The sequence below is a fragment of the Somniosus microcephalus genome, chromosome 16 (genome assembly GCF_052327205.1).
Source record: "Somniosus microcephalus isolate GS21.2 chromosome 16, FLI_Smic_1.0, whole genome shotgun sequence".
Classification (NCBI taxonomy): Eukaryota; Metazoa; Chordata; class Chondrichthyes; order Squaliformes; family Somniosidae; genus Somniosus; species Somniosus microcephalus.
In genome coordinates, this window is record NC_141002.1 from 24,639,438 (window position 1) to 24,666,827 (window position 27,390).

Genomic DNA, 27,390 nt, shown 5'->3' on the forward strand with positions numbered 1-27,390 from the left:
CAATACTCAAGGTGTGGTCTCACCAAGGCCCTGTACAACTGCAGCAAGATATCCTTGCTCCTGTACTCGAATCCTCTCGCTATGAAGGCCAGCATACCATTTGCTTTCTTAACCGCCTGCTGCACCTGCATGCTTACCTTCAGCGACTGGTGCACAAGGACACCCAGGTCTCGTTGCACTTCCCCTTTTCCCAATCTATTGCCGTTCAGATAATAATCTGCCTTCCTGTTTTTGCCACCAAAGTGGATAACCTTGCATTTATCCACATTATACTGCATCTGCCCAATCGCCCAACCTGTCCTAATCGTACTGGAATTTCCCTGCATCCTCCTCCCAGCACACACGCCCACCCAGCTTTGTGTCGTCTGCAAACTTGGAGATATTACATCTAGTTCCCTCGTCTAGATCAATAATATATATTGTGAATAACGGGTCCTAGCACCGATCCCTGTGGTACCCCACCATTCGCTGCCTTCCACTCGGAAAAAGACCCGTTTATTCCAACTCTTTGCTTCCTGTCTGCCAACCAGTTTTCTATCCAAGTCAGTACCTTACCCCCAATCCCATGTGCTTTAACTTTGCACGCTAGTCTTTTATGCAGGACCTTATCGAAAGCCTTCTGAAAGTCCAAATACACCACATCCACTGGTTCTCCCTTATCTATTCTACCAGTTACATCCTCAAAAAATTCCAGTAGATTAGTCAAGCATGATTTACCTTTTGTAAATCCATGTTGACTTTGTCCGACCCTGTCACTGTTTTCCAAGTGCTCTGCTATTACATCTTTTATAATGGACTCTAGCATTTTCCCCACTACTGATGTCAGGCTTACCGGTCTATAATTCCCCGTTTTTTCTTTACCACCCTTTTTAAATAGTGGGGTTACATTAGCTACCCTCCAATCCATGGAAACTGTTCCAGAGTCTATAGAATTTTGGAAGATGACCAGCAATGCATCTACTATTTCTAGGGCCACCTCCTTAAGTACCCTAGGATGTAGATTATCAGGCCCTGGGGACTTAACGGCCTTCAATCCCGTCAATTTCCCCAACACCATTTCCCTACAAATACTGATTTCATTCAGTTCCTCCCTCTCATTAGACCCTATGTTCCCCGACATCTCTGGGAGTTTATTTGTGTCCTCCTTTGTGAAGACAGAACCAAAGTATGTGTTTAGTTGGTCTGCCATGTCTTTGTTCCCCATTATAAATTCCCCTGATTCTGACTGCAAGGGACCTACACTTGACATTACCAATCTTTTTCTCTTCACATATCTATAGAAGCTTTTATAGTCAGTTTTTATGTTCCCTGCAAGCTTACTCTCATACTCTGTTTTCCCCCTCTTAATTAATTCCTTTGTCCTCCTTTGCTGAATCCTAAACTGCTCCCAATTCTCAGGTTTGCTGCTTTTTCTGGCCAATTTATATGTCCTCTCCTTGGATCTTATGCTATCCCTAATTTCCCTTGTTAGCCACGGTTGAGTTACCTTTTTTATTTTATTTTTATGCCAAACAGGGATAAACAAATTCTGTCGTTCATCCATGCGATCTTTAAATGTTTGCCGTTGCCTATCCACCGTCAACCCTTTAAGTAACATTCCCCAATCCATCCTAGTCAACTCGCGCCTCATACCATCGTAGTTTTCTTTATTTAAATTCAGTACCCAAGTCTCTGAATCAACTACTTCACTCTCCATTTTAATGAAGAATTCTATCATAATATTATCGCTCCGCCCCAAGGGGCCTCGCACAACAAGATTGCTAATTAATCCTTCCTCATTACATAATACCCAGTCTAAGATGGCCTGATCGCTAGTTGGTTCCTCGACAGATTGGTCCAGGAAACCATCCCGTATACACTCTCGGAATTCCTCTTCCACAGTATTGTTTCTAATTTGGTTAGACCAATCTATATATATCCTTGGCCTCTTGTATTGTTCCACGGAAGCTCAACGTAAACTCGAGGAACAGCACCTCATCTTCCGATTAGGCAGTCTGCAGCCTTCCGGACTCAATATCGAGTTCAACAATTTCAGATCATAAGCTCGGCCCCCATTTCATTTTCTCTTGTAATTGTTCCACTCCTTTTCCCCTCCCCCCCCCTTTCCTTTTGTTTCTCTCTCACACCTGGCAGCTATCTTTTGCCCTGCCAGTACACTTTACACCTAATCCCAGCCTATTACCATCTCGTCTAGCTTCTAATCTCTTTTACTTTTGTTTCTTTTATTCTTTTGTCTGATCGCAGCCCTGCCTCCGATCTAGTTTCTTTTCTTTCCAGTTTTGAAGAAGGGTCCAACCCGAAACGTCAACTCAAATTTCTCTCCACGGATGTTGCCTGACCTGCTGAGTTTTTCCAGCATTTTCTGTTGTTATTTCGGATTTCCAACATCTGCAGTATTTTGTTATCGTATATATAGATTAAAGCCACCCATGATAACTGCTGTGTCCTTATTGCGCGCATCTCTAATTTCCCATTTAATGCTGTTCCCCAACCTCAGCATTACTGTTTGGGGGTCTGTATACAACTCCCACTAACGTTTTCTGCCCCTTGGTATTTCTCAGCTCTACCCATACATCATCAGAGCTAATATCCTTCCTTACTATTGTGTTAATCTCCTCTTTAACCAGCAATGCTACCCCACCACCTTTTCCTTTTTGCCTGTCCTTCCTGAATATTGAATACCCCTGGGCGTTGAATTCCCAGCTTTGGTCACCCTGGAGCCATGTCTCCGTAATCCCAATTATATCATATCCATTTACATCTATTTGCGCAGCTAATTCATCCACCTTATTACGAATGCTCCTCGCATTAAGACACAAAGCCTTCAGGCTTGTTTTTTTAACACTCTTAGAACTTTTAGAATTATTGTTTACTTCGGTCATGTTTGATTTACACCCTTGATTTCTCTGACTTCCACTTTTGCTTTTCTCCTTCCTGTCTTTTGTTTCTATCCTTGCTTCCTTTTCCTCTGTCTCCCTGCAGAGGTTCCCAACCCCCTGCCATTTTAGTTTAAACCCTCCCCAACAACACGAAGCAAACACTCCCCCTAGGACATCGGTCCCGGTCCTGCCCAGGTGCAAACCGTCCAGTTTGTACTGGTCCCACCTCCCCCAGAACCGATTCCGATCTCCCAAGAATTTGAATCCCTCCCCCTTGCATCATTCTTCTAGCCACGTATTCATCTGAAATATCCTTCTATTTCTACTCTGGCTAGCACGAGGCACTGGTAGCAATCCTGAGATTACTACCTTTGAGGTCCTATTTTTTAATTTACCTCCTAACTCCCTATATTCAGCTTTTAGGACCTCATCCTGTTTTTTTACCTATATTGTTGGTACCTATATGCACCACGACAACTGGCTGTTCACCCTCCCCCTCCAGAATGTCTGCAGCCGCACCAAGACATCCTTGACCCTTGCACCAGGGAGGCAACATACCATCCTGGAGTGTCGTTTGCGGCCGCAGAAACGCCTATCCATTCCCCTTACAATTGAATCCCCTATCACTATAGCTCTCCCGCTCTTTGTCCTCCCTTCCTGTGCAGCAGAACCACCCATTGTGCCAGGAAGTTGGTTGCTGCTGCCTTCCCCCGATAAGCCATCCTCCCCAACAGTATCCAAAGCGGTATATCTGTTTAAGAGGGGGATGGCCACAGGGGACCCCTGCACTACCTGCCTGCGCCTACTACTCTGCCTGGCAGTCACCCATTCCCTTCCTGCCTGTGCAGCCTTTACCTGCGGTGTGACCAACTGATTAAGCGTGATATCCACGACGCCCTCAGCATCGCGAATGCTCCAGTATGTATCCATTCGCAGCTCCAGCGCCACAGTGCGGTCTGCCAGTAGCTGCAGCTGGATACACTTCCCACACACATGGTTGTCAGGGACACAGGAAGTGTCCCTGACTTCCCACATAGTGCAGGAGGAGCATGCCACGGGGCCGAGCTTTGTTGCCGACTTACCCTTTAATTAATTTAAGTTAAATCAATACCACCAATTATAGTACAATTAAATGATATACTCAAGGGCCCTTGTTTCCTAGCACTCCCCGCTACACAACAGAGACCTTAGAAACTATAACCACAAAATTGAGACCTTCTAAACTTTATAAACTATGAACCTTAACCGTCTATAGAGTAGTATAAATACTCACCTGGCCATACTCACTCAATCAGCTGCTTCCTCCTGCCCGTGTCACGTTTTGAATCGTGACATGGCTCTGGAACGCTGCCACTGGTCTGTGAGATTGGTAAGCCTGTGGGGGGAAAAAAGCCTGCGAAAGTGAGTTTAAATACTCACTGAACCTCCGCTCTCACCGCTCCCAACATTGGCCAGTGAAAGAAAGCCTGCGAAAGTGAGTTTAAATACTCACTGAACCTCCGCTCTCACCGCTCCCAACACTGGCCAGTGAAAGAAAGCCTGCGAAAGTGAGTTTAAATACTCACTGAACCTCGACTCTCGACATTGGCCTGTAGTATGAGGTTTTCCTGCTGCCAAGTAGTTTGCTTAACTTAATACCCCATCATCAAATGTGTGAAAAGCCAAGTAATTCACTCGTGTGAAATGGCACTTGTCAGAAACCCGAAGTTTTATTCCAGAATTGATTTTAAGAGGTACGTAAGGTTCATCCAGGTGCCATGTGTACACAGAATAAATAATATCTTGGTAGTAAAGGTGACTTTCAGACAATTTTTAGATTGTGAAAGGCCGAAAAATATGGTTGAGTTTTGAATTTTTTAACTATTCGTTCATGGGATGTGGGCGTCGCTGGCAAGGCCAGCACTTATTGCCTATCCCTAGTTGCCCTTGAGAAGGTGGTGGTGAGCCACTTTCTTGAACCGCTGCTGTCCGTGTGGTGAAGGTACTCCCACAGCGCTGTTAGGGAGGGAGTTCCAGGATTTTGACCCAGCGATGCTGAAGGAACGGCGATATACTTCCAAGTCAGGATGGTGTGTGACTTGGAGGGGAACTTGGAGGTGGTGGTGTTCCCATGCGCCTGCTGCCCTTGTCCTTCTAGGTGGAAGAGGTCGCGGGTTTGGGAGGTGCTGCCAAAGAAGCCTTGTCGAGTTGCTGCAGTGCATTGTAGATGCTACACACTGCAGCCACGGTGCGCCGGTGGTGGAGGGAGTGAATGTTTAAGGTGGTAGATGAGGTGCCAGTCAAGCAGGCTGCTTTGTCTTGGATGGTGTCGAGCTTCTTGAGTGTTGTTGGAGTTGCACCCATTCAGGCAAGTGGAGAGTATTCCATCACACTCCTGACTTGTGCCTTGTAGATGGTGGAAAGGCTTTGGGGAGTCGGGAGGTGAGACACTTGCCGCAGAATACCCAGCCTCTGACCTGCTCTTTTTGCCACAGTATTTATGTGGCTGGTCCAGTTAAGTTTCTGGTCAAGTTAAGTTTCTGGTCAATGGTTACCCCCAGGATATTGATTGTGGGGAATTCGGCGATGGCAATGCCATTGAATGTCAAGGGGCGGTGGTTAGACGCTCGCTTGTTGGAGATAGTCATTGCCTGGCACTTGTGTGGCACGAATGTTAGCTGCCATTTATCAGCCCAAGCCTGATTGTCGTCCAGGTTTCGCTGCATGCGGGCATGTACTGCTTCATTACCTGAGGAGTTGCGAAAGGCACTGAACACTGCAGTCATCAGCGAACATCCCCACTTCTGACCTTATGATGGAGGGAAAGTCATTGATGAAGCAGCTGAAGATGGTTGGGCCTAGGACACTGCCCTGAGCAACTCCTGCAGTGATGTCCTGGGGCTGTGATGATTGACCTTCCACCACCACAACCATCTTCCTTTGTGCTACGTATGACTCCAGCCAGTGGAGAGTTCCCCCTGATTCCCATTGACTTCAATTTTACTAGGGCTCCTTGATGCCACACTCGGTCAAATGCTGACTTGATGTCAAGGGCAGTCACTCTTACCTTGCCTCTGGAATTAAACTCTTTTGTCCATATTTGGACCAAGGCTGTAATGAGGCCTGGAGCCAAGTGGTCCTGACGGAACCCAAACTGGGCATCAGTGAGCAGGTTATTGGGGAGTAAGTGCTGCTTGTTAGCATTGTTGACGAAACCTTCCATCACTTTGATGATGATGATTGAGAGTAGACTGATGGGGTGGTAATTGGCCGGATTGGATTTGTCCTGCTTTTTGTGGACAGGACATACCTGGACAGTTTTCCACATTGTCGCATAGATGCCAGTGTTGTAGCTGTACTGGAACAGCTTGGCTAGAGGCGCGGCTAGTTCTGGAGCACAAGTCTTCAGCACGACAGCTGGGATGTTGTTGGGGCCCATAGCCTTTGCTGTATCCAGTGCGCTCAGCCATTTCCTGGTATCTCGTGGAGTGAATCGAATTGGCTGAAGACTGACTTTTGTGGTGGTGGAGACCTCAGGAGGAGGCCAATATGGATCATCCACTCAGCACTTCTGGCTGAAGATGGTTGCAAATGCTTCAGCTTTGTCTTTTGCAGTCACAATGGCTTCTATACAAAGCAAAAGTTCCCAAATTCACCCAGTATCCCACCTAAATAATCATTCCTTATGCATGAGCTTTGATGGTGTGCGCTGACCGCATGTATAAGTGTCACGAAAGCAAGACTGAGCATCCACTCGGCACTTCTGGCTGAAGATGGTTGCAAACGCCTTGTCTTTTGCACTCACGTGCTGGGCTCCACCACCATTGAGGATGGGGATATTCATGGAGCCTCCTCCTACCGTTAGTTGTTTAATGGTCCACCACCATTCACGAATGGATGTGGCAGGACTGCAGAGCTTTGATCCGATCCATTGATTGTGGGATCGCTTAGCCCTGGCTATAGCATGCTGCTTCTGCTTTTTAGCATGCATGTAGTCCTGTGTTGCAGCTTCCCCAGGTTGGCACCTCATTTTTAGGTACGCCTGGTGCTGCTCCCGGCATGCTCTTCTACACTCCTTATTGAACCAGGGTTGGTCTTCTGGCTTGGTGGTAATGGTAAAGTGAAGGATATGCCGGACCATGAGGTTACATATTGTGGTGTAATACAAGTCTGCTGCTGCTGATGGCCCACAGCGCCTTATGGATGCCCAGTTTTGAGCTGTTAGATCTGTTCTGAATCTATCCCATTTAGCACGGTGGTAGTGCCACACAACATAGAAGATAGGAGCAGGACATTCGGCCTGTTCCACCATTTAATGAGATCTTGGCTGATCATCCAAATTCAGTACCCTGTCCCTGCTTTCTCCCCATATCCCTTGATCCCTTTAACCTTAAGAAATATATCTAACTCCTTCTTGAATATATTTAATAAGTTGGCCTCAACTGCCTTCTGTGGCAGAGAATTCCACAGGTTCACCACACTCTGGGTGAAGAAATTCCTCCTCATCTCAGTCCTAAATGGCTTACCCCTTATCCTTAGACAACACGATGGAGGGTGTCCTCAGTGTGAAGACGGGACTTCATCTCCACGATGATTGTGTGGTGGTCACTGCTACCAATGCTGTCATGGATAGGTAGATTGGTGAGGATGAGGTCAAGTAGGTTTTTCCCTCGTGTTGGTTCTCTCACCACCTGTCGCAGGCCCAGACTGGCAGTTATGTCCTTCAGGACTCGGCCAGCTCGGTCAGTCGTGGTGCTACCGAGCCACTCTTGGTGATGGACATTGAAGTCCCCCACCCAGAATACATTCTGTGCCCTTGCTAATCTCAGTGCTTCTTCCAAGTGGTGTTCAACATGGAGGAGTACTGATTCATCAGCTGAGGGAGGGCAGTAGGTGGTAATCAGCAGGAGGTTTCCTTGCCCATGCTTGTCCTGAAGCCATGAGAGTTCATGGGGTCCAGAGTCAATGTTGAGGACTCCCAGGGCCACTCCTTCCCGACTGTATACCACTGTGCCGCCACCCATGGTGGGTCTGCCCTGCCGGTGGGACAGGACAGGCTCTGGAGTCACATATAGGCCAGACCAGGTAAGGACGGCAGATTTCCTTCCCTAAAGGGTTTAATTAACTGAATTTAAATTCCCCAGGTTCCATGGTGGGATTCGAACTCGCATCACTGGATCATTCGTCCAGGCCTCTAGATTACTAGCCCAGTGACATTACCACTATGATGATACGAAACTGAGAGGACATAAATAGTCTAGAGAATGGGCAGATGCATTTTAATACAGACAAATGGGAAGTAATGCATTATGAAAACAAGAATAAAGAATGAAAGTAGTACGTCAGTTCAGTAGAGGAGCAATAGGATCCAGATGTGCAGATGGATGTAAATTCTTAAAAGTGGATGAACATTTTTTTGAAAAACACATCAAGAAAGCAAATGGGATTTGGGGGATTATATTGAGAAGGATTGAATTCAAAACAGAGATCATAATGACTCTGTGCAGATGGTTAGGTTACATCAGGAATACTGTATGTAGTTATTGGCACCACTATAGGAGGAATATAATAACCTAGAAGAAAGTAAAACATAGATTTATGAAGATGATACTGGGCATGAGGGGTCTGAGTTACAAGGAAAGTCTAGAGCAACTAGGGGCATATCAAGGGAGGATTATGTTCAAAATAATAAAAGCAATAGATCAAGTAAACCGATTATTTTCATTTGTAGTCAAATTGAATGCAAGAATACATCTCATCTTGAGATTGAATACAAGAGATTGAATACAATCGATCTCGAGATGAGCACTAGCCACAATAAGGAAGAGATTAAAATAAACCTTTTCACGCATAAAGTAATTGAATATGAAATATTTGCCACAAATGGTGGTCAATGCTAAATTGATTACAGCATTCAAAAGGTACTAGATAACTACTGAAAGAAGAATATAAAGGGATATGGGAAAAAAGCAAGAAAGTATGATTATTTTGAGGAAAGCAAGAAAATTGGACTGTGTAAAATCAACCCCTCTATGTTCCCAAGTTCAACACATGCAAAGATAGAATGACCATCATCTGTGGTTAAATTTCTATGATGTCACGTTTCCCCCCCACTAAACTACTACCTCTTTCGTATGGAAGTAGCAAAGCAAATCAAATGTCAATATCTAAGTTGGATATCCAGGCCCAAGCTTCCGGTGTAACAGCGTGGATATCTTGTCGGCTGCCTGCGAATTTCATCTGAGGGCAGTGCTCAATGATGTGCTCCAGGGTCTGATTAGGAGCTCCACAATCGCATGATGGGGATGCTTTAATCTTCTATCTACGGAGAAGGTGTCAGCATCTACCATGACCGGTTCTGAGGTGGTTGATGGTTGTTCACTGTTTGCGAGGAAGGTTTGATCCTTCAGGTTGTACTGTGGGGTCCTCTATAAGGAATTCATTCCGTATGTCACAGTTCTTCCAAGCATTTCGCCATCAGACATCAAGGCTGAGGGGAGATCGCTAAAGGGTTTCGGGGTGGATGATGACGGCCTTCTTGCAGCCCACCCTGTTACATGATCTTAGAAGAGAACTAATGTCGTCTCAAAGGACACTGAACTTGATGTTAAATCAACCTCCCGGTGACAGTAGCAAATCAAGCCCCCACTAAATATTAATTATATTAAAAATAAAAATGAACTTGAAAAACCATGATAGACATGTAAATTTATGAAAGAATTGAAACAAGAAACTGACTTTATGATGTAATGGTGTCTTATTGATATGGCAGACATACTGAATGGAAGATGCAACTTACTGCATCGGTTAAGTAGGCTGTGTAATACACTGCAAAATGTATTCTTGATGCACTTGTCAGGGCTGTGCAAAAGTATGTTTCCAGTAAGATGTCTATAGTTTTGAGTGCTTTCACTGGCTTAACTAATACTTAAGTACGGAAGTATTTAATTGATAGTTAAACAACGTACAGTATTACCAAAGATGGAAATTAACCTTTATGGATTAGAAAACTACGTAGTTCTTTTAAAATCACTCAATATATATAAGACTCTACGGAAATGAATGAAACTATTGGCAGCACAGTAATTCCATGCATTACTGAAATAAGACATGGTGCCATTGACTGGAGGGACACAAGTTTAATTTTTTAATCTATCGAGAAAGATATGGCGCTTTTCACGTCCTCGGGATGCCCCAAAGCGCTTTACAACTGATTAAGTACTTTTTGAAGTGTAGTCACTTGCAATGTAGGAAACGCGCCCGGCAATTTACGCACAGCAAGCTCCCACAAACAGCAATGTGATAATGACCAGATAATCTGTTTTAGTGATGTTGATTGAGGAACAAATATTGGCCAGGACACCGGGGATAACTCCCTGCTCTTCTTCGAAATAGTGCCATGGGATCTTTTACATCCAACTGAGAGAGCAGACGGAGGCCTCGGTTTAAGGTCTCATCCGAAAGATAGCATATCCAACTGTGCAGCACTCCCTCACTATTGCACTGGCGTGTCAGCCTAGATTTTTGTGCTCAAGTCTCTGGAGTGGGATTTGAACCCACAACCTTCTGACTCAGTAGACGAGAGTGCTACCCACTGAGCGACAGCTGACACACAGGTCCCATTCTTCACTGATGCTGTCCTCTCTCAGGATGACAGCATTCCTGTTCCCATCACTGCCATTACGCCATTGCCCTTGCCGCTGCCTGTCAGCCAGCTAGCCAAGACTGCTGCTGCCCATGCAGAGGTGGTGCAGTCTACAGCCGGGCCTTTGAGGGTCACAGTTGCTCGAGGTTGTCCTGCAAGGCCACCTTTGATGCCCTAGTCCCTACTAAAACAATTACCCTCTCTCACCCTAGCCGTTCCCCCTGGTACGGCTCTCATCTTCGCTTCCTTAAGTCCAAGGGACGCAGACTTGAACGGACTGGTTTAGCTCTCGTCTGCCTAAGTTGCTCACTATTCCAGAATCATTCTGGAATACAAAGATAAACCCTGGCTCCTATTCTCTACTGCTAACGGCCTTCTTAAACCCTTCTCTCCTGTCTCCTCCACCCTCTCCTCCGATAACAAGTGTGAGGAACTCATGGACTTCTTTGTCTCTAAGATTGAGACCATCCGCTCAGCTGCCTCTGTCACTTCCCTTCCTTCTCCTAGCCAACTGGGCCAAACTTCCTCTAAGGTTCCCACCCCGCTCAAGCCCTGAACTCACATCAGTTTCTCTCCGATCTCCCCTCATGACCTCTCTGTGCTCATCTTGTCCATGAGACCCACCTCCTGCTCCCTCGACCCTATTCCCACCAAACTGCTGACCACCCAACTTCTTTTTCTGGCTCCCTTGTTAGCTGATATTGTTAACGGTCCTCTCTCCTCAGGTACTGTCCCCCTCTCCCTCAAATCTGCTGTCATCACCCCACTCTTCAAAAAACCAACCCTTGATCCCTGTGTCTTTGCAAACTACCGTCCCATCTTCAACCTCCCTTTCCTCTCCAAAGTCCTTGAACATGTTCTCGCATCCCAAATCCATGCCCATCTTTCCTGCAATTCCAATATTTGAATCCCTCCAATTAGGTTTCCACCCTTGCCACAGTACAGAAACGGCTCTCATCAAAGTCACAAATGGTATCCTTTGTGACTGTGACAAAGGTAAACTATCCCTCCTCGTCCTTCTTGACTTGTCTGCAGTCTTTGACACGGTTGACCACTCCATCCTTCTCCAACGCCTCTCCACTATCGTCCAGCTGGGTGGGACTGCACTCGCCTGGTTCCATTTTATCTATCTAATTGTAGTCAGGGAATCACCTGCAACGGCTTCTCTTCCTGCTCCCGCTTCGTTGCATCTGGTGTCCCCCAAGGATCTATCCTTGGCCCCCTCCTATTTCTCATCTACATGTTGCCTCTTGGCGACATCATCCGAAAACACAGCATCAGTTTCCACATGTACGCTGACGACACCCAGCTCTACCTCGCTACCTCTTCTCTCAACCCCTTCACGGTCTCTAAATTGTGAGACTGCTTGTCCTACATACAGTTCTCGATGAGCAGAAATGTTCTCCAATTAAATATTGGGAAGACCAAAGCCATTGTCTTCGGTCCCCGCCACATACTCCGTTCCCTAGCCACTGACTCTATCTGTCTGAGGCTGAACCACACTGTTCACAACCTTGGTGTCATATTTGACCCTGAAATGAGCTTCCGACCACATATCTGCAGCATAACAAAGACTGCGTACTTCCACCTCCGTAACATCGGCCATCTCTTCCCTTGCCTCAGCTCATCCGCTGCTGAAACCCTCATCCATGCCTTTGTTACCTCTAGACTTCACTATTCCAACGCATTCCTGGCTGGCCTCCCACATTCCACCCTACGTAAACTTGAGGTGATCTAAAACTCGGCTGCCCGTGTCCTAACTCTCACCAAGTCCCGTTCGCCCATCTCCCCTGTGCTTGCTGACCTACATTGGCTCCCAGTTAAGCAGCGCCTCGATTTCATCCACATAAATACTGTGGCAACAAGAGCAGGTCAGAGGCTGGGTATTCTGTGGCAAGTGTCTCACCTCCCGACTCCCCAAGTCTTTCCACCATTTACAAGGCACAAGTCAGGAGTGTGATGGAATACTCTCCACTTGCCTGGATGAGTGCAGCTGCAACAACACTCAAGAAGCTCAACACTATCTAGGACAAAGCAGCCTGCTTGATTGGCACCCCATCCACCACCTTAAACATTCACTCCCTCCACCACCGGCATACTGTGGCTGCAGTGTGTACCATCTGCAAGATGCACTGCAGCAACTCGCCAAGTCTTCTTCAGCAGCACCTCCCAAACCCACGACCTCTTCCACCTAGAAGGACAAGGGCAGCAGGTGCATAGGAACACCACCACCTCCAAGTTCCCCTCCAAGTCACACCATCCTGACTTGGAAGTATATTGCCGATCCTTCATCGTCGCTGGGTCAAAATCCTGGAACTCCCTCCCAAACAGCACTGTGGGAGTACCTTCACCACATGGACTGCAGCGGTTCAAGAAGGCGGCTTACCACCACCTTCTCAAGGGCAACTAGGGATGGGCAATAAATGCCAGCGACGCCCAGATCCCATAAGCAAATAAAAAAATACAAGTTGTTTTTGTTGTTGTTGAGGTTGTCCTGCAAGGCCATCTGAAGTCTCCCCCTCGGAAACTCAGCAGCCTTCCACCTGCCATTCTTTAGCAACTGTGAGAGCACTTGATCAGGAAAGTGCACCTGAACAACAGGCACTAAGGGATTGCACAAGGGTGATCAGTTCATGTCATAAGTGTAATTATGTGTCAATTAATTTTGGATCAATTTATTAATTATGTTTGGAATCGTTTGTGGTGGTGGCTCTCAATTTAAGCTTTGTGCCCAGGAGGAGGCTGTGATATTCCGTGACAGAGGGATGGTATGATGGGGATGTGTTGAGCAACGGGAATCTGGGGTTTCATTCAGTAGAATTAAGACTCTGATGAGGCGTTCACAGACAGCCCGTCCAGAAGTGGGATTGGCTGGCTGCCTGCCACCTCCCTCCCTACTCCTCGTCTTCATGTGCGATCGTCCAGCTTCTCTCTGCTCAGAGAGAAGACAACATAATCCCTTCATCTGTTGTACAGAGTCTCTGTGACCTCCCGGATGCAGCGATGGACGTCGGACTGCGAGATGTTAGCTATGGAAAGCACCCCCAAAATTTCCCTTATTCCTCTTTACATCTAAGGCAAGAAGTAACTTGAGGCTTTTTGACAACGCCAGAGTACTTCTCCTTGCAGCAGAGAAGGCTAAGAGGAGATTTGACAGAGGTGTTTAAAATCATGAAGGGTTTAGATCGAGTAATTAAAGAGAAACTGTTCCCAATGGCTGAAGGGTCGGTAACCAGAGGACACAGATTTAAGGTGATTGGCAAAAGAACCAAAGGCGACGTGAGGAAAAACTTTTTTACGCAACGAGTGGCTAGGATTTGGAATGCACTGACTGATAGGGTGGTGGAAACGGACTCAATTGTGGCTTTCAAAGGGAATTGGATAAATACTTGAAGGAGAAAAAATTGCAGGGATATGGGAAAAGAGTGGGGGAGTGGGACTAACTGGATTGCTCTTCGAAAAAGCTGGCGCAGACTCGATGGGCCGAATGGCCTCCTTCTGTGCTGTACTATTCTATGATTCTATAATTGCATTGGGGAGTACAAAGCTGGAAACATAACATAATCTATTTCTGTTTATCTTGTACACTAGATGTTCCCAATTTTCTGATTTCATATTTTAACGGTCTCGGGTAGAGTCCAGCCTGATAACATTGTGTGTGGAACTAGCCATTTTAATAGGTTGTTGTGGCACCAGTACAAATTTCTTTTAATATAAATTAGAACTAAGCTGTTTCTCCCAATTTTCTTTGGCTCCTTAAGATCTTAACTCTGGGATATGGTTCCACGATGGCTCATTCTTCATGCTAGAGTCTGGCCAATGAGGCTATTCAGCTGTGAGCGACAACACAAGTGAACCCTACCCTGTTCTGACCTTTCAGCAAGACGAGCACACTTTTTTTCAGCAGGCAGTGGACAGCAATCAGGAATGGGAACTCTGGCTGAGTTTTCTTTTGGGTTGCTGAGGAACAGCTGTGTCTCAAGTGTCATTGTGTGGATTTATTTTAAGCCGCATACTTTGCTTTTATACAAGAAATCAGTCAATGTCATTTTAGTTTTATCTCTTCTGATCTACACCCACTTTGTGCTTGATAACATTTTATAAATTAAGAGGGCAAGGCAGAGTTTTGGCTCCAAATGTTCCTATGATAAACAATTGAGAGAAATTAGACATTCACATAAATAAAGCTAATTAAATAATATGGATTTGCATTTGATACATTTTTACGGCTGCATTCTGAAAGAGGTTTGAAGTGTTGCAAATCAGCACTTTCCCACATAAAAGTCAGCTTATTGTTGGTCTTTATGCCTATAATAATAAAAAATTATAAATATGTATTTTTAAAATACAATTTATCAGAGCAGGCCATACTTGCATATCTTACATAAAACCGATAACATCACACCTGTATGAATATAGTTCAACAACAACTTATTTATATAGCGCCTTTAATGTCCCAAGGCGTTTCACAGGAGTGCGATCAGACAAAATTTGGCACTGAGCCACATAGAGATATTAGGACAGGTGACTAAAAGATTGACCAAAGAGGTCAATCGTTAAGACTGTCACAAAAGTTAAATTGCTGAACTTGAAATTGATCTGAAACTTAAAAACATCACTATTGAAATCCATGTTAGCATCACTTACCTGTACAGAGCTTCCAAGTGATTTGGGAAGTTACAGGAGCCAAAGTAAATAAAGTTTTTTTTCAGAAATGATATTAAACAGCTATACATGCACAAGCAACAGTAACTTGCATAGGCAGTTACTTTCAAAAAATTTGTTGAGAATATGTTTGCTTTGGCTGTGGTAGCTTCCTCAATTACTGACAACGCTCTGTAAAGATGAGTGATACTTCATCCTTGCGCAAGGACGAGTTGGACATTTAAGCAGATCAGGCTGGTGGGGCCCATTTACTTTATATGTCCTCTTCCACTGCTTGCAAAACCACTTCGTAATAATATACAGGAAAAGAAAAAAAAAGATTTGCAATTATATAGCGCTTTTCACGACCTCAAGCCTTCCCAAAGCGCTTTACAGCCAATTAAGTGCTTTTTGAAGTGTAGCTATCGTTCTAATGTAGGAACAGCAGCAGCCAATTTGTGCACAGCAAGATCCCACACAGCAACGTGATAATGATCAGATAATTTGTTTTCTAGTGATGTTGGTTGAGGGATAAATACTGGTTAGGACATTGGGGAGAACTCTCTTGCTCTTCTTCGAAATAGTGCCATGGGATCTTTTACATCCGCCTGAGAGGGCAGACAGGGCTTCTGTTTAACATCTCAACCGAAAGACGCACATGCAGCACTCCCTCCGAACTGCACTGGAGTGTTAACTCAGAGGGGAGAGTATTACACTGAGCCACAGCTGACACCTGACACATGTAGCTCTAACAACAGTGTGGCTGGAAGTGGGATTTGATGTATTCCTTCCTGAAGTGGTTCTCCAATATTAAGGAGCACTAAGTTCAGGCTGGAATTTGTGAGGCTGCAGTCGTGTCATAATTGTTTTGTCCAGCATTCCTAATTCCTTTATAAAAGCAGAGGAGTGGAAATTGGTAGAACAATTAAATGTAACATTTTTTGTTTCTTATAAAATAAATTGTTCAATTTTGATTCCTCTAAAAAAATTTGTTGGCATTTCCATATTCCATCTGGCACTGTACTTTGTACATCAAAGAATGACCTCTTAAACTTTATTGTTGATGTAACAAGATTTGCAGTTATAAATTGTTGCTTTTAGCCATTTATATTTCTCTCGTCTTGATACGAGAGATACAGCTCAAGAACATACGCTAGCGGAGATAGCGGAGCCAGGATGGGGTGATGCCTTGGAGGAATTGTCTTGCCCCCCCTCTATCTATTTTGTGTGGGTAGTATCCTCTCAAAGTTGCTTCTGTAGTTTAAATTCCAAATCATAAAATATGAAGACAGGGTAGGCAGTGTTTGTGATACTCATTGAAACTACGTTTTTGTCTGTCTCAATGTGGCAGTTGGATTAAAGTTCTGTCCATTTACTTTTGGGATCTGATTTAGATTTGAATACGCGCCAATCAGATGAGTTCAAAGTCTCCACCTCCCACTTACTGTTGATAAAGGCACTAAAGTGAACTGAATGCACATAGTCTCAACCCAGTTCACAGTGAATAAGGTTCTGCAGCACAGAAATAGCCCTCAGTTTGCCATTGACACACGTACACACAAACAAGCACAAAGACGCGCGCATTGATGCACACTCGCGTCCTTTCAGTAAAGTATGTTTCTATTTCCTTCCCTCATAATTTTTAGTGGAATAGTATACTCAAGATAATTATATGAAAGCTTACGGACTGACATCAGTCAGTTTCAAATGTACAAAGGTGACTAAGTCTGTGGGGTCGATTTTAACTCGGGTGCGGGGAATTGTCGGGTTCCCCAAATTTGGTGTTTCCCACACGAATCTAAATGGGTGTGTGAGATTGATGCAATTTTAACTCAATTGGCCAATTGATTTCCAACGTGTGGGAACCCTTGGCAAATGAGTATTTCTAGTCAGAAAGTCGCATAATATGATGTCATTATTGCTGCTGCATTTAGGGTCTGCAACAAGCCTTGCTTCTTCTGCAGACTGCCAACCTTTTGGCATTTGCTGATACACTGAGCTGGAAGCAGAATGGCAAGAGAAAGACCAAGGTCTGCACCCCGTTTCGACGACGTTGCCCTGCAGGCTTTAGTGGAGGGAGCAAGAGCTCACAAGGAGGTGCTTTTCCCTTCATCAGGGAGGAAGATGCCTCCCTAGCAGACAAAGGTTGCGTGGCTGCAAATGGCAGAGGAGGTCAATTCCTTATCGGCTACCCGCAGAACCTGGATACAGTGCGGGAAGAGATTTCATGACCTTCAGCACACTGGAAAAGTGAGTATGAAGTTCCCATCACTCTCAATCTGATCTCCATTGCCTCTCCTCACCAGCACTCAGCTTTAGCAATCTCTTCCTCCACATCCCACTTGACACTGTCATCCATGCACCCTTACCCATTCCCTCTCTCTCTCTCTCTATGCTCACACTCACCTAACTATCCGACTATGCAGCCCTCACACTCCCTATCACTCTGATGCTATGAAAACAACTGACAACACACAGGGAGGGCCCTTGGTCTTGCCACCTCACTCCATCTTTGTCTCCTTCTAAGCATCTATGCTATGGATTCTCTACATTCACTCCTTCATTCTCACTCAACCTCCACTTGTCTCCCTTATTGCAGGAAAAGAGAGCTCACAATAAAAAAGAACGAACGAGGATAGGAGGAGGGCCACCATCAGTAGCCCACCTCACCCCCTGGGAGGAGGCGGTCCTGGAGATCGTAGGACTGGAGGATGAGGCGCAAGTGGGGGACGGACAGACGGGTGCATCAGAGAAAGCTGGTGACAGAATAGTTTTCCATCTCATTGACATTGCATGAGTCGCTGATAATGATTCTGAAGCTATAACAGATGGACCTATGATCATCTGCAATATGCAATGTGCATGTAACCTTGACCTCACATCTCTAACTCTCTCCTTCACTCCCCCACAGGACCATTGAGAGCCCCCGTCCCCACTGTCCAGGAGGAAGAGCCTGAGCTTCCAGACTCCTCGGAGGAATCTGCAACCTCTGAGGGCGCAGCGTCAGCAGAATTCAGCGCACCCAGCACCAGCGCAGACATTCACACCTCGGTGGGACCTTCGGGACATAAAGTCATGTTGTCACCTGGTGTATCACAAGTGAGCATCAGCAGATTGTGGAGACAGGGACAGCAGTGGAGAGTGCTAGTCGGAGGGCGCAGGACTCTGCCAGCTCGGCTCAGCTGCATGTCGACCCTCTGCCTCTGGGTCCATCCATAATATCAGCGGGGCTGGAACTCCAGGAACAGATGCAGGAGTCTCTGGCAGGTTTTGTCTCCAGGGTCGATGTGAGTGTGGAGCGAATGGAGGAGTCCATAGCAAACATGAGCAGAGCCTTTGTGGAGTCATTGGCGCATGAACGCATCACCATGGAAAGGATGGCAACCTCCATGGAGGATATAAGTCGCCAGGGTATGGAAAACATGGTGAGTGTTCATAATAGAATGACATCTCTTGAGGAGCGATGGGCATCTATTGAACAGAGAAACCAGACCTTCATGGAAGTCCTTCTGAGTAGGACTGCCAGTGCAGATACGGGTCCCCATGGCCCCCTAATGTGCAGCAAGGTGCTCTCAAGCCTCTTCCAAGCGCTGGCCCCTTCTGGCCTGTGCAGCTTCAGGTGGGTGAGCAGCAGCCTGGCGCTCCTGTTGCTGCTGCTGCTGTTGTTCCTGGTTCTGCTGGTGCCGCAGCTGGTGTTCGAGCTCATCTAATGCCCAGAAGGGAAGGAAATAAATGGCTCCCATGCTTCTGGTATATGCCTCCGTTGAGGAAGCGTTGAGTGAAGGTGGCGAACGGGGTTTCCCAGGAGGTCACACTGGAGATGTGTCTGAGGCTCCAACCTTCCACAGGTATGGTTAAGCCTGGTAAAAGTTGCCCCAGGCCTGAAGCAACGAAGTCCTGCCACCTGCAAATGATGACTGATCAAATTTCCTCTTTAATGGTTGACCTGCAGCTAATAGTCAGCAAGCCAATAGTGCTCACACCAGGTTTCACAGGCGTGATCCCCACCAGGCGTGTTTTACATGGGAAAGGGGTTAAAAATGCAAGGGCCTGTTGAAATAGGATTATAAAGACCAATTATTGATGATTAAGGGCATTAAAGACCAGTCCCGCCTGTTGGAGGTGGGACTGATTCAGGACCATCAGACACGCCTGGGTTAAAATGGCTCGGGTTGGGAACCAGGTGGGGGGGTCCTGCCCGCCAGTTTTTACGATTTTAACCCCCAGCCCACCTCACGGCTGAGTTAAAATCGACCCCTGTGTGTTTAGATGTTACTTTTTTCATGCTGCAATTTCACACATGCTGTAAAGATCAGTTCATGTTGATCTGTGTGCATTTGTCAAACAAATATTTCAAGAACCTACTGCTGAATATTGTCCTGCCCTCAAATTGGAAATAGTTTATGGAAATTATTACAAATGACTTGACAGTTTTGTTATTGAAAGGTAAGTGCTGCATGTATGTGAAGGTCAGTAAGAAAGAAGTTACTTGGAACTTTTATAATCAACTTATTCCAAAAGTTGCTATGGAAAGCTTTTGAAGGGAAATATAAATAGGTGTAATATGCAATTAAGAGCGAAGTTTTTCTCTGTGCACTAGGTCTAGCAAAACCATTTATGCATTTCTAAATATCCTTCTCTAGGGAAAGAGGGATTGAGAGAGATGATGAAAAAGTGAGTAGATAGGCTTTAGATCAATGAAAAAGGTCTGGGCTTGTTGGACCAAATAGCTTTTTCCTGTTCTTATGTTGTAAATTACAATCATTATTATTGTTCTGTGCACTAGAAGCAGAATAAAATCAGTAGCGTGTTTTAAAACAAAATTTAAAAATTCAGTGTTACACAAAACTTTGCTTCTTCATTATTTTTAAGTCAATGATTTATTCAGAAAGTAGAAGAACTCGGGTGGTAAACTAAAGAAGTGTGCAGTTACAAAATTATCGGTAGAAATCCAGAAGACCTAGATATAATGTAAATTGAGAGGGCAGCATAGTACAGATTGGAACCCCTGTATGCTATTTACTGTACCAGCATTGATGCAAAAAGGTATATCACGAGTGGGCAGTACAGGAAACTTTGTTATACCCGGCACCGACGGGACCGAGCTGTTGCCGATCTATCAAAACTGCCGGACATACAAAGTTAATGTTGAAGCATACAGAAGTTTTCATCTCCGTATCTGACAACAAACACTGTTGCTTAGCAACAGCTTGTAAACAGTTGGCCCGGCCCGTACCTTGGAAGCGTCTCTGTAGCTTAGCAACAGCTTCAGAGAGACTTTCCAGAGCCCGACTGTTGAAAACAAAGCCACGAGAAGAAAGAAAACAAAGCCACGAGAAGAAAAAAAACCTAACAAAACGGCTCCTGATTTCTGCCGGTAGATCGAGGTTTCCGGACATACAACCTCCGGATAAACCAAAGTTTCCTGTATGCTGGTGGTCTGATGCTTCTGAACCTGTTGTTGTTATAATACTCCCAGTGCTCCTGAAACAGATGGCAGCAAGATGAATTTTGTGTAAACGTGAATGAAAAAAATGTAGTACTTCAATGCTGCTGTGTATATTTTCTTTTTAGAGCAAACTGTGTTCTTGAACACGGTAATTAACTGATAATTGTGCAATAATTATCCCTTAAAGCTGACTGTCATTTACTGACCTTATGCTATGACATTTGGCTCTTTTCGCCTTGCATTGTGAAGGTGGCACTTTTTATTTATAAAAATGTGTAACATTTGCCTGTTTAATCAGTATGGCACTGGTAATGAATTGTGGTATTTTGTACTAATAGTATAGATTTCTGACATCTTTTCAAGCTGAAGATTTTGAAATTATCCCTATGGTTGAAGACGTGTGCCAAGGCACATATACTTGATTATCTTTAATGCGTGTTTTCTTCTAAGGCTCCCTTTTTAACAAATAACCTGTTTTCTTTTCCTGAGACAATCCAAAATAGGTATGATTCGTTCAGAATCGTTGTCCAATGTTAAGATAAATGTTTTCTTTTATTAAACATCACTAAATTGTGGGACTGGAGCCACATGGGCCTTCCCTGAAGGACATTACGGAACCAGTTGGGTTTCCACAGCGGTATAGCATCTTTAATGATACTTTTTTTGGTGCTATCTTACAAATGACCTGATTTATTGAATTCAGTTGCACAACTCGCCATTTCACAACAGAGTCGTAGTCAGAGAAGGCAATGAAGAACAAAAAGCTCATTCAAGATATTTAGCTAAAAGATACACAAAATGAGAGAAAAATGAAGAAAGCTGTGACAGGCCTTACTGGCAGACACAGAGGAAGAGCGAGCCAGTGAAACGGGCAAATGCAGAGACATACATGAATTGTACGACAGGCATAGAGGGACACATACAACAAGGGAGGTGAGAGAGGGAGGGACATTATAGAAGGAGGAAGACAGAAGGAATGCAAGACTCCAAAATAAACAGATCTAGAGACAACAAAGAAATGGTGTCTGAGCCTTAGTGAGAGAATGGGTGGAAAGCAAATAGACAGGAGAGCGAGGGAGAGTTAGAGAATAGGAGGCAAACAAAGAGACAAATGTTATTCTTGTTTTTGTCCTTGAACAACCTCACAAAAGATCTACTAGTTGACAGAAGTCTTTTTTATGTTCGGTACTGTTGTTGAATCAGTACACATTATAGATTGTGCTGACCCTCCACACTAGAGTTTCTATCTATTTATAGGATTGTTAACATGCTTGAAAATATTGAATTGATGCACTTTTTTTAGTATAAAGTTTCTTCAAAGTTAATAATGAAGGAGTCAGCATGTCCTTATGGGAAGAAAGTCATGCCTAATAAATCCGTTGGGGGTTTCTTTGAAGAAATAAGGAACATGGTGGACAAAAGCAACCCAGTAGACATGTACTTAGATTTTAGAAAAAACTTTTAACATAGTGCCATACAGGAGATCCAAAGGGTTGGAAGGCACATAATGAAAGGGGAGGGAGAAAAAATAATGGCACAAGTGTTACTGTCCTCAGCCGCTCACGAAATTGAGTAAGTCATAATTTCAGCCTTCGATATCCCGAAGTTAGAAACTTTCTGGCCCCTGAGGTTGAATAAATTGAGATTTCACCTTGGAGCATATCATTTCTCAGCTTACCTTTTACATGTCATTTGTTGGTAAAGCCATTATTCAGTAACAGTTGTAACATTTAATGGTGCAAGCAAGTACTGATGGCTAAGAAATCAAGTGACACAGTTGCAATCTTAGATATTATATGCCTCATAATATCTTACTAAAAAGTGTGCAGTTTTTAAATGCTAAGCTGCTGAAATCTCGGTCCTGCTTTTTACCCAGGATTTTAAATTGATCTGCTGTAAGTTTAAGAATCTGAATTTAAAAAAAATCCCAATTTGCTACCATAACCACTTTAGTACCATTTAAAGACAGCTGAAAGCTCTAGTGGTTATTAACTGAAGTAATTTAAATTTGTAGAATAATAGTTCGCTAGGTACTGTTTTAGAAATAATTGTTGGGATGCTTACCAGTATCAGAAGTAGTCTTAAATAAAATGACGTTACATAGCAGCCTGCCAGCCTACAATAGCAGATCAAACTGTGGGGCTCATTTGTCCTAATTATATTTTAGCTGTTGATCCTGGTAGGCTACAATACAAATTGAGTAAATTTAAGTTTAACACATAATGGTTTGATTGACAAATAACAGCAAGTAGGCTGTTATTTTGTTCCAGAAAAAGATCGCTCCAACTGGTTGATAAAACACGTATGTATTAGAAGGAAAGAAATCTCTGCAATAATAGAAACATGACATCATCCAGACCGCAAGACGCAGGTTTTTAAATAGTGGTGATAGACTCTGTCCTTTATAACTAATAGAAACAATCCGATCTATTTTAACTTAGAGTGAATGTTAAAGGAAGAGATGTTTGCAAAGTAACTAATAATACCTACTGTCCTTTGGGCTGTAGCCAACAAACAACAATCTAACCCAGTTTGGATTTATATAATGGAAGTTTTAGAAGAGAGTTAAAGCATTAAAATTGTTCATTTGTTTAATCTCTCATTAAAGAAAAAGCACCACACTGCTTTGTGAGAATGCTATTTCTTTCAAAGTTTGGTTAACACTTTCATTTATAAATATGTTGTATATTTTATCCTAATCAAGTAAGGAACTGCACTATGATCCTTTATGCTTATTTTTTTCTGGGCCTGTAATTTGTTCTTCAGGAAACGAGAAGTTCATGTTTTGAAAACAAAATATAAAGTTAACATCAGCAGTGGCAGACGGACATAGACCACACAACAATTCTTGTATTGTTCACTAGGGAAAACTGAAATTAAGAGTGCTGTTTGAAAGTGAAGCAGTTTATGATTCTAAATTATGCAATATGTGTGGTCCAAGATAAAGGGTGATTTTTTTTCTTGTTTGTTTGGTAATTTCTATGTAATATTGCAGATGTCATGTGGAGTTATAACTTGCACCAACATTATTAATGTTAAAACTGTACGTTTATTGTACCCCATAAACTTGTTAAGTAAATCGAATCACTCATTTGGGAGTAGTCCAGATATCTTTCTTGGGTTCAAGATCTGAGACCACACCTTCTTTCCCCATCACCTGGAGTGAGCCTTCATCTGGGCGCCATCTAGGTAATTCGTAGCAAGTCCAAGGATCAAACAGAAATCCTTTATTACTGTATTTCATTTACTGGTTATATCACATACCCTCACGTGATCTTAGTCAAAAGCAGTAGAATAAACGTTTCATTAGGCTGTGGCTTAGGTTATAAAATACCACAGATTTATTAACCAGTAAATGGATGTGAAGAGAAGCAATAACAAACTGTAAATTTACAGTGGTTATAGACTTAACTATTCATCCTTGGAATATATAAACTAAGTTACCTCTGCTGCACTAAACGGCACTGTAAACTGCACCTGTCTCAACGTGCCTGAAGCGTAACCTTGTGTAGATGTATTTGCTGATAATACACATACGCTGTTTGGTGTCTCTCTATTTCTCTAATAACTTAAGATGGACTATTCTAATTGAATAAAACAGAACAAAAAAGGCTTTTCAAAAAATGTAGCTCATTTGTTATTCAATTACATTGTTGTCAATATTAAGCTTTTGATTAGAACTAAGGCATTTTAATACTTTATACAAGAGTTTTTAAAGCTCAGTGTAGCTGGAATAAACAATTGACAATATCTCCCTTAATAGCAAATTCCACATAATTGTAGCTCACTCAAGCTTTGTTTAAACCCTATTATAGTTGCCTAAATGGTAATGTTTTGCACAGCAAGCATATCAAAATCCAGCCAAGATTGGATAATTTGATTCTAAATTCCATCTATCTCTAATATTTCAGATTAAACCAACAACAACCACTTGCATTTATAAAGCACCTTTAACATAGCAGTGTGATTGAGATGAAAAGAGATTTGAACAACAACGTGTATCATGTACTTTTAACAGCCAAGGCCTTGAATTTTAAAGGACATTGCAACCTTAGAGAAACATTGATATATGCGCCTGCCATCTACCTTGTAATGTGTAGAGAATTTTTTTTGAGTTTTGTGTAAAATTATATGGTTATACCTGATTTTTTTGTGTGAAAGCTGTGACTTAAATTATGTTGAACTAAAATCAGGCTTGCTACTCTTAATTTAGAACTTTTCACTTTGTCTTTCAGGTTTATAGACAAGACTGTGAAACCTTTGGCATGGTTGTTCAGATGCTCATCGACAAAGACCCATCATTGGAAAAAACAATACAGTTTGCACTAAGAGAAAATTTGCGTGAGATAGGAGAACGTTGCATTGAAGAACTGAGAAAGTTCATCACCCATTATGATTCTGCTCCTGGAGAGCACACAGCAAACTTATAACTCCACAGTTTGAGTCACTGAGAATTCTTCTGCATTTATCCCAAGTCCATTTTATAGCAACTGTAACCATTAGATTACATGTCATTTGTTCTGAATTTAGCAACAAGACCATGCTAGTGTAAAGTGACTCTGCCTGTTGTTTGAGTATATTTAAATTTATAGTCTTTAAGTTGGAAGTGCAAAATACATGTTTAATATGCATGGTGGACAATAAAATAAACCTATATTGACCTCAATAGTATATTCCTTATATAATGATATCTGTAATCAGGAGTGTATTTCTGAGCTCAATATGGGTTAGATTCTAAAACAGTATTTCTTGGTGTAAATGAACCATGTAGAATATTTCCAATGGAAAATCTTAAAGGAATATCCTCGGCTAAGGTTCTACAGTGGTCTCTTATTTGACTGCTTGTGGGAAGTTTGCCACCAGACCAGTTAGGAAATTTTTTTTGAGATTTTTTAAAGCTCGCCACATTGTGGCTGACATCTTTTGTGCTATTTCTTTGGCTGGGTACTGAAATGTTCAAGGAAAAATAAGTGATACTTTGAGTCTCCCTGATGGCTCACTGGGTAACATGTACTACCCACTGTGGTTGCAAGCTGTACCGAGCAGGAAGATTTGATTTGACCTTTGATTCGTGATCTGTGTTGAATTGACTGGGACAGCAATGCAGGGACTATATTTGGCCTCAGTACCTTGAGCTGCAGAGGGAATAACCAGGATTCTTTCTTTTGACTATATTCACTCTGGTCAGAAAAGGCATGTGTAGATGCCTGGTGGGGCAAGATCAGTTTTGTCAAGGATGTCCTCTACCACCAAATGACCTATGACACTCGCTCTCTGGGATCGCACATAAAGAATGGACCCTTGAGTAAGATACGTGAGGGCTGTTGGTGTTCACAGGTAAACACCCAACAGAGTCAGCACGCAAAAGGAAAGGAGAAAATTCCTTCAGAATAAGGCTATATTGTAGGGCTGAGTTCTAGAGTATTCCTTTAAGTGAACTCTTTTTATACTTGAAACTATGCTATTCTCAATGACTTGTTTAATTTTTTGTGTTGGCTGACTACGTCAATTTGAAGAGACAGTTTATTTGATATTTGCCACATAATACCACATAAACTGTCTGTTAAAAGGGGAACTCTGTCATACAAGATGACCTGCTCCTGTGTTGTGGAGAAATGCAGCTTGCAACCCAGAAAACCATACTATAGCATCAGGAATTACATTTATCCACAATGCACCTTAGAATTTTGCAGTTTCATCAACAATGTTACGTATTGGATTTCTACACAGCAGAGGCTTTTATTTGTAATTAAAGTATTGAAATTTTGTACAGATTAAAAATTGTTTAAAAAGGGATTCTGCTTTCACTATTGAAGTGAGTGAGAGATTATTGTAGTAGCATAGACCAACCGTAATGCACCCAGTGATGACTGGAGGCATGTAGGGAAATGTATGAAAGTTTTACGGTTCAGACTTATGTCATCGATAAGGCCAGAGCGCACTAATAACATATTGATTTGTTTTTTTCTTTTTGTGTGCTGCAGGGTATAAAACATATTAAAAGCTGGCACTGGCTGCACGCTACAATCATGGTAATAAGCACGCAGCACGAAGTTGGAGTAGTGCCTGCATCACACTGAATGGGCGCGGGGTAATCGCGCATCACGAGCCCCACACCCCTTTTCATGGGCTCTCCAGTTTAGCCCCCTAAGTATCGAAGTTCATGTCCTGCCACTTTGTGGTACAACATATTTGGATACTGATACACCACTTATTTTAATTTTATCCCTTTCTCTCCTGTTCGCCCCCACTAAACTGCTTTAAATATATTCAAGCAGTTTAGTGGGGGCGAGGTGTTCAAATCGTCCTTTCACCTGTGGAATTTATGTTCAAATCTAGTTTGGTTGTTGGAATGAAAGTCTCATTTTTGTGAGCTGCAGGGGTCCTTTGTAAAAATAAATTTCGGTAGTCACAACCCTGTTCTCAGTGTATGGTGTCCACAGCACAATATTGACCATTGTCAACCCAAACACCCCACCCCCTCAACCACCGTCTGCCCCACCTGTGACAGAGACTGTAGGTCCCACATTGGACTCATCAGTCACCTGAGAACTTATCTTTAATGTGGAAGGACGTCATCCTCGGTTCCGAGGGACTGCCTGCCTAAGATTGACCATAACGTAGCACAAGGTGGCCATTCCCCTCAGATTGGAAGGGTAGCTGGTATGAAAATTAACGCATCCTCTTCTAAGATTGGACTAAAAACAGATTCTTCGAGCAGAAGGAGCTCTACTCTTCATCGGTTTCCATTATATGCTTGTTCTTGTGTTGGAGCAATTCAAGGAAGCAGTGAG

At 43.4% G+C, this 27,390-nt stretch overlaps 1 protein-coding gene across 4 annotated transcripts in view; it reads left to right on the plus strand.

Moving 5' to 3' along the window:
• pphln1 (periphilin 1) overlaps positions 1-26,392 on the plus strand; it is a 258,281-nt gene extending 231,889 nt beyond the window's left edge. For all 4 annotated transcript variants that reach the window (XM_086008692.1, XM_086008690.1, XM_086008691.1 and 1 more), the window contains exon 9: positions 24,832-26,392. In XM_086008692.1, coding sequence (XP_085864818.1) covers positions 24,832-25,026 — 195 coding nt within the window. In that variant the 3' untranslated portion in view covers positions 25,027-26,392. The remainder of the gene's footprint in view (positions 1-24,831) is intronic.
• The last annotated feature ends 998 nt before the right edge of the window (positions 26,393-27,390 follow it).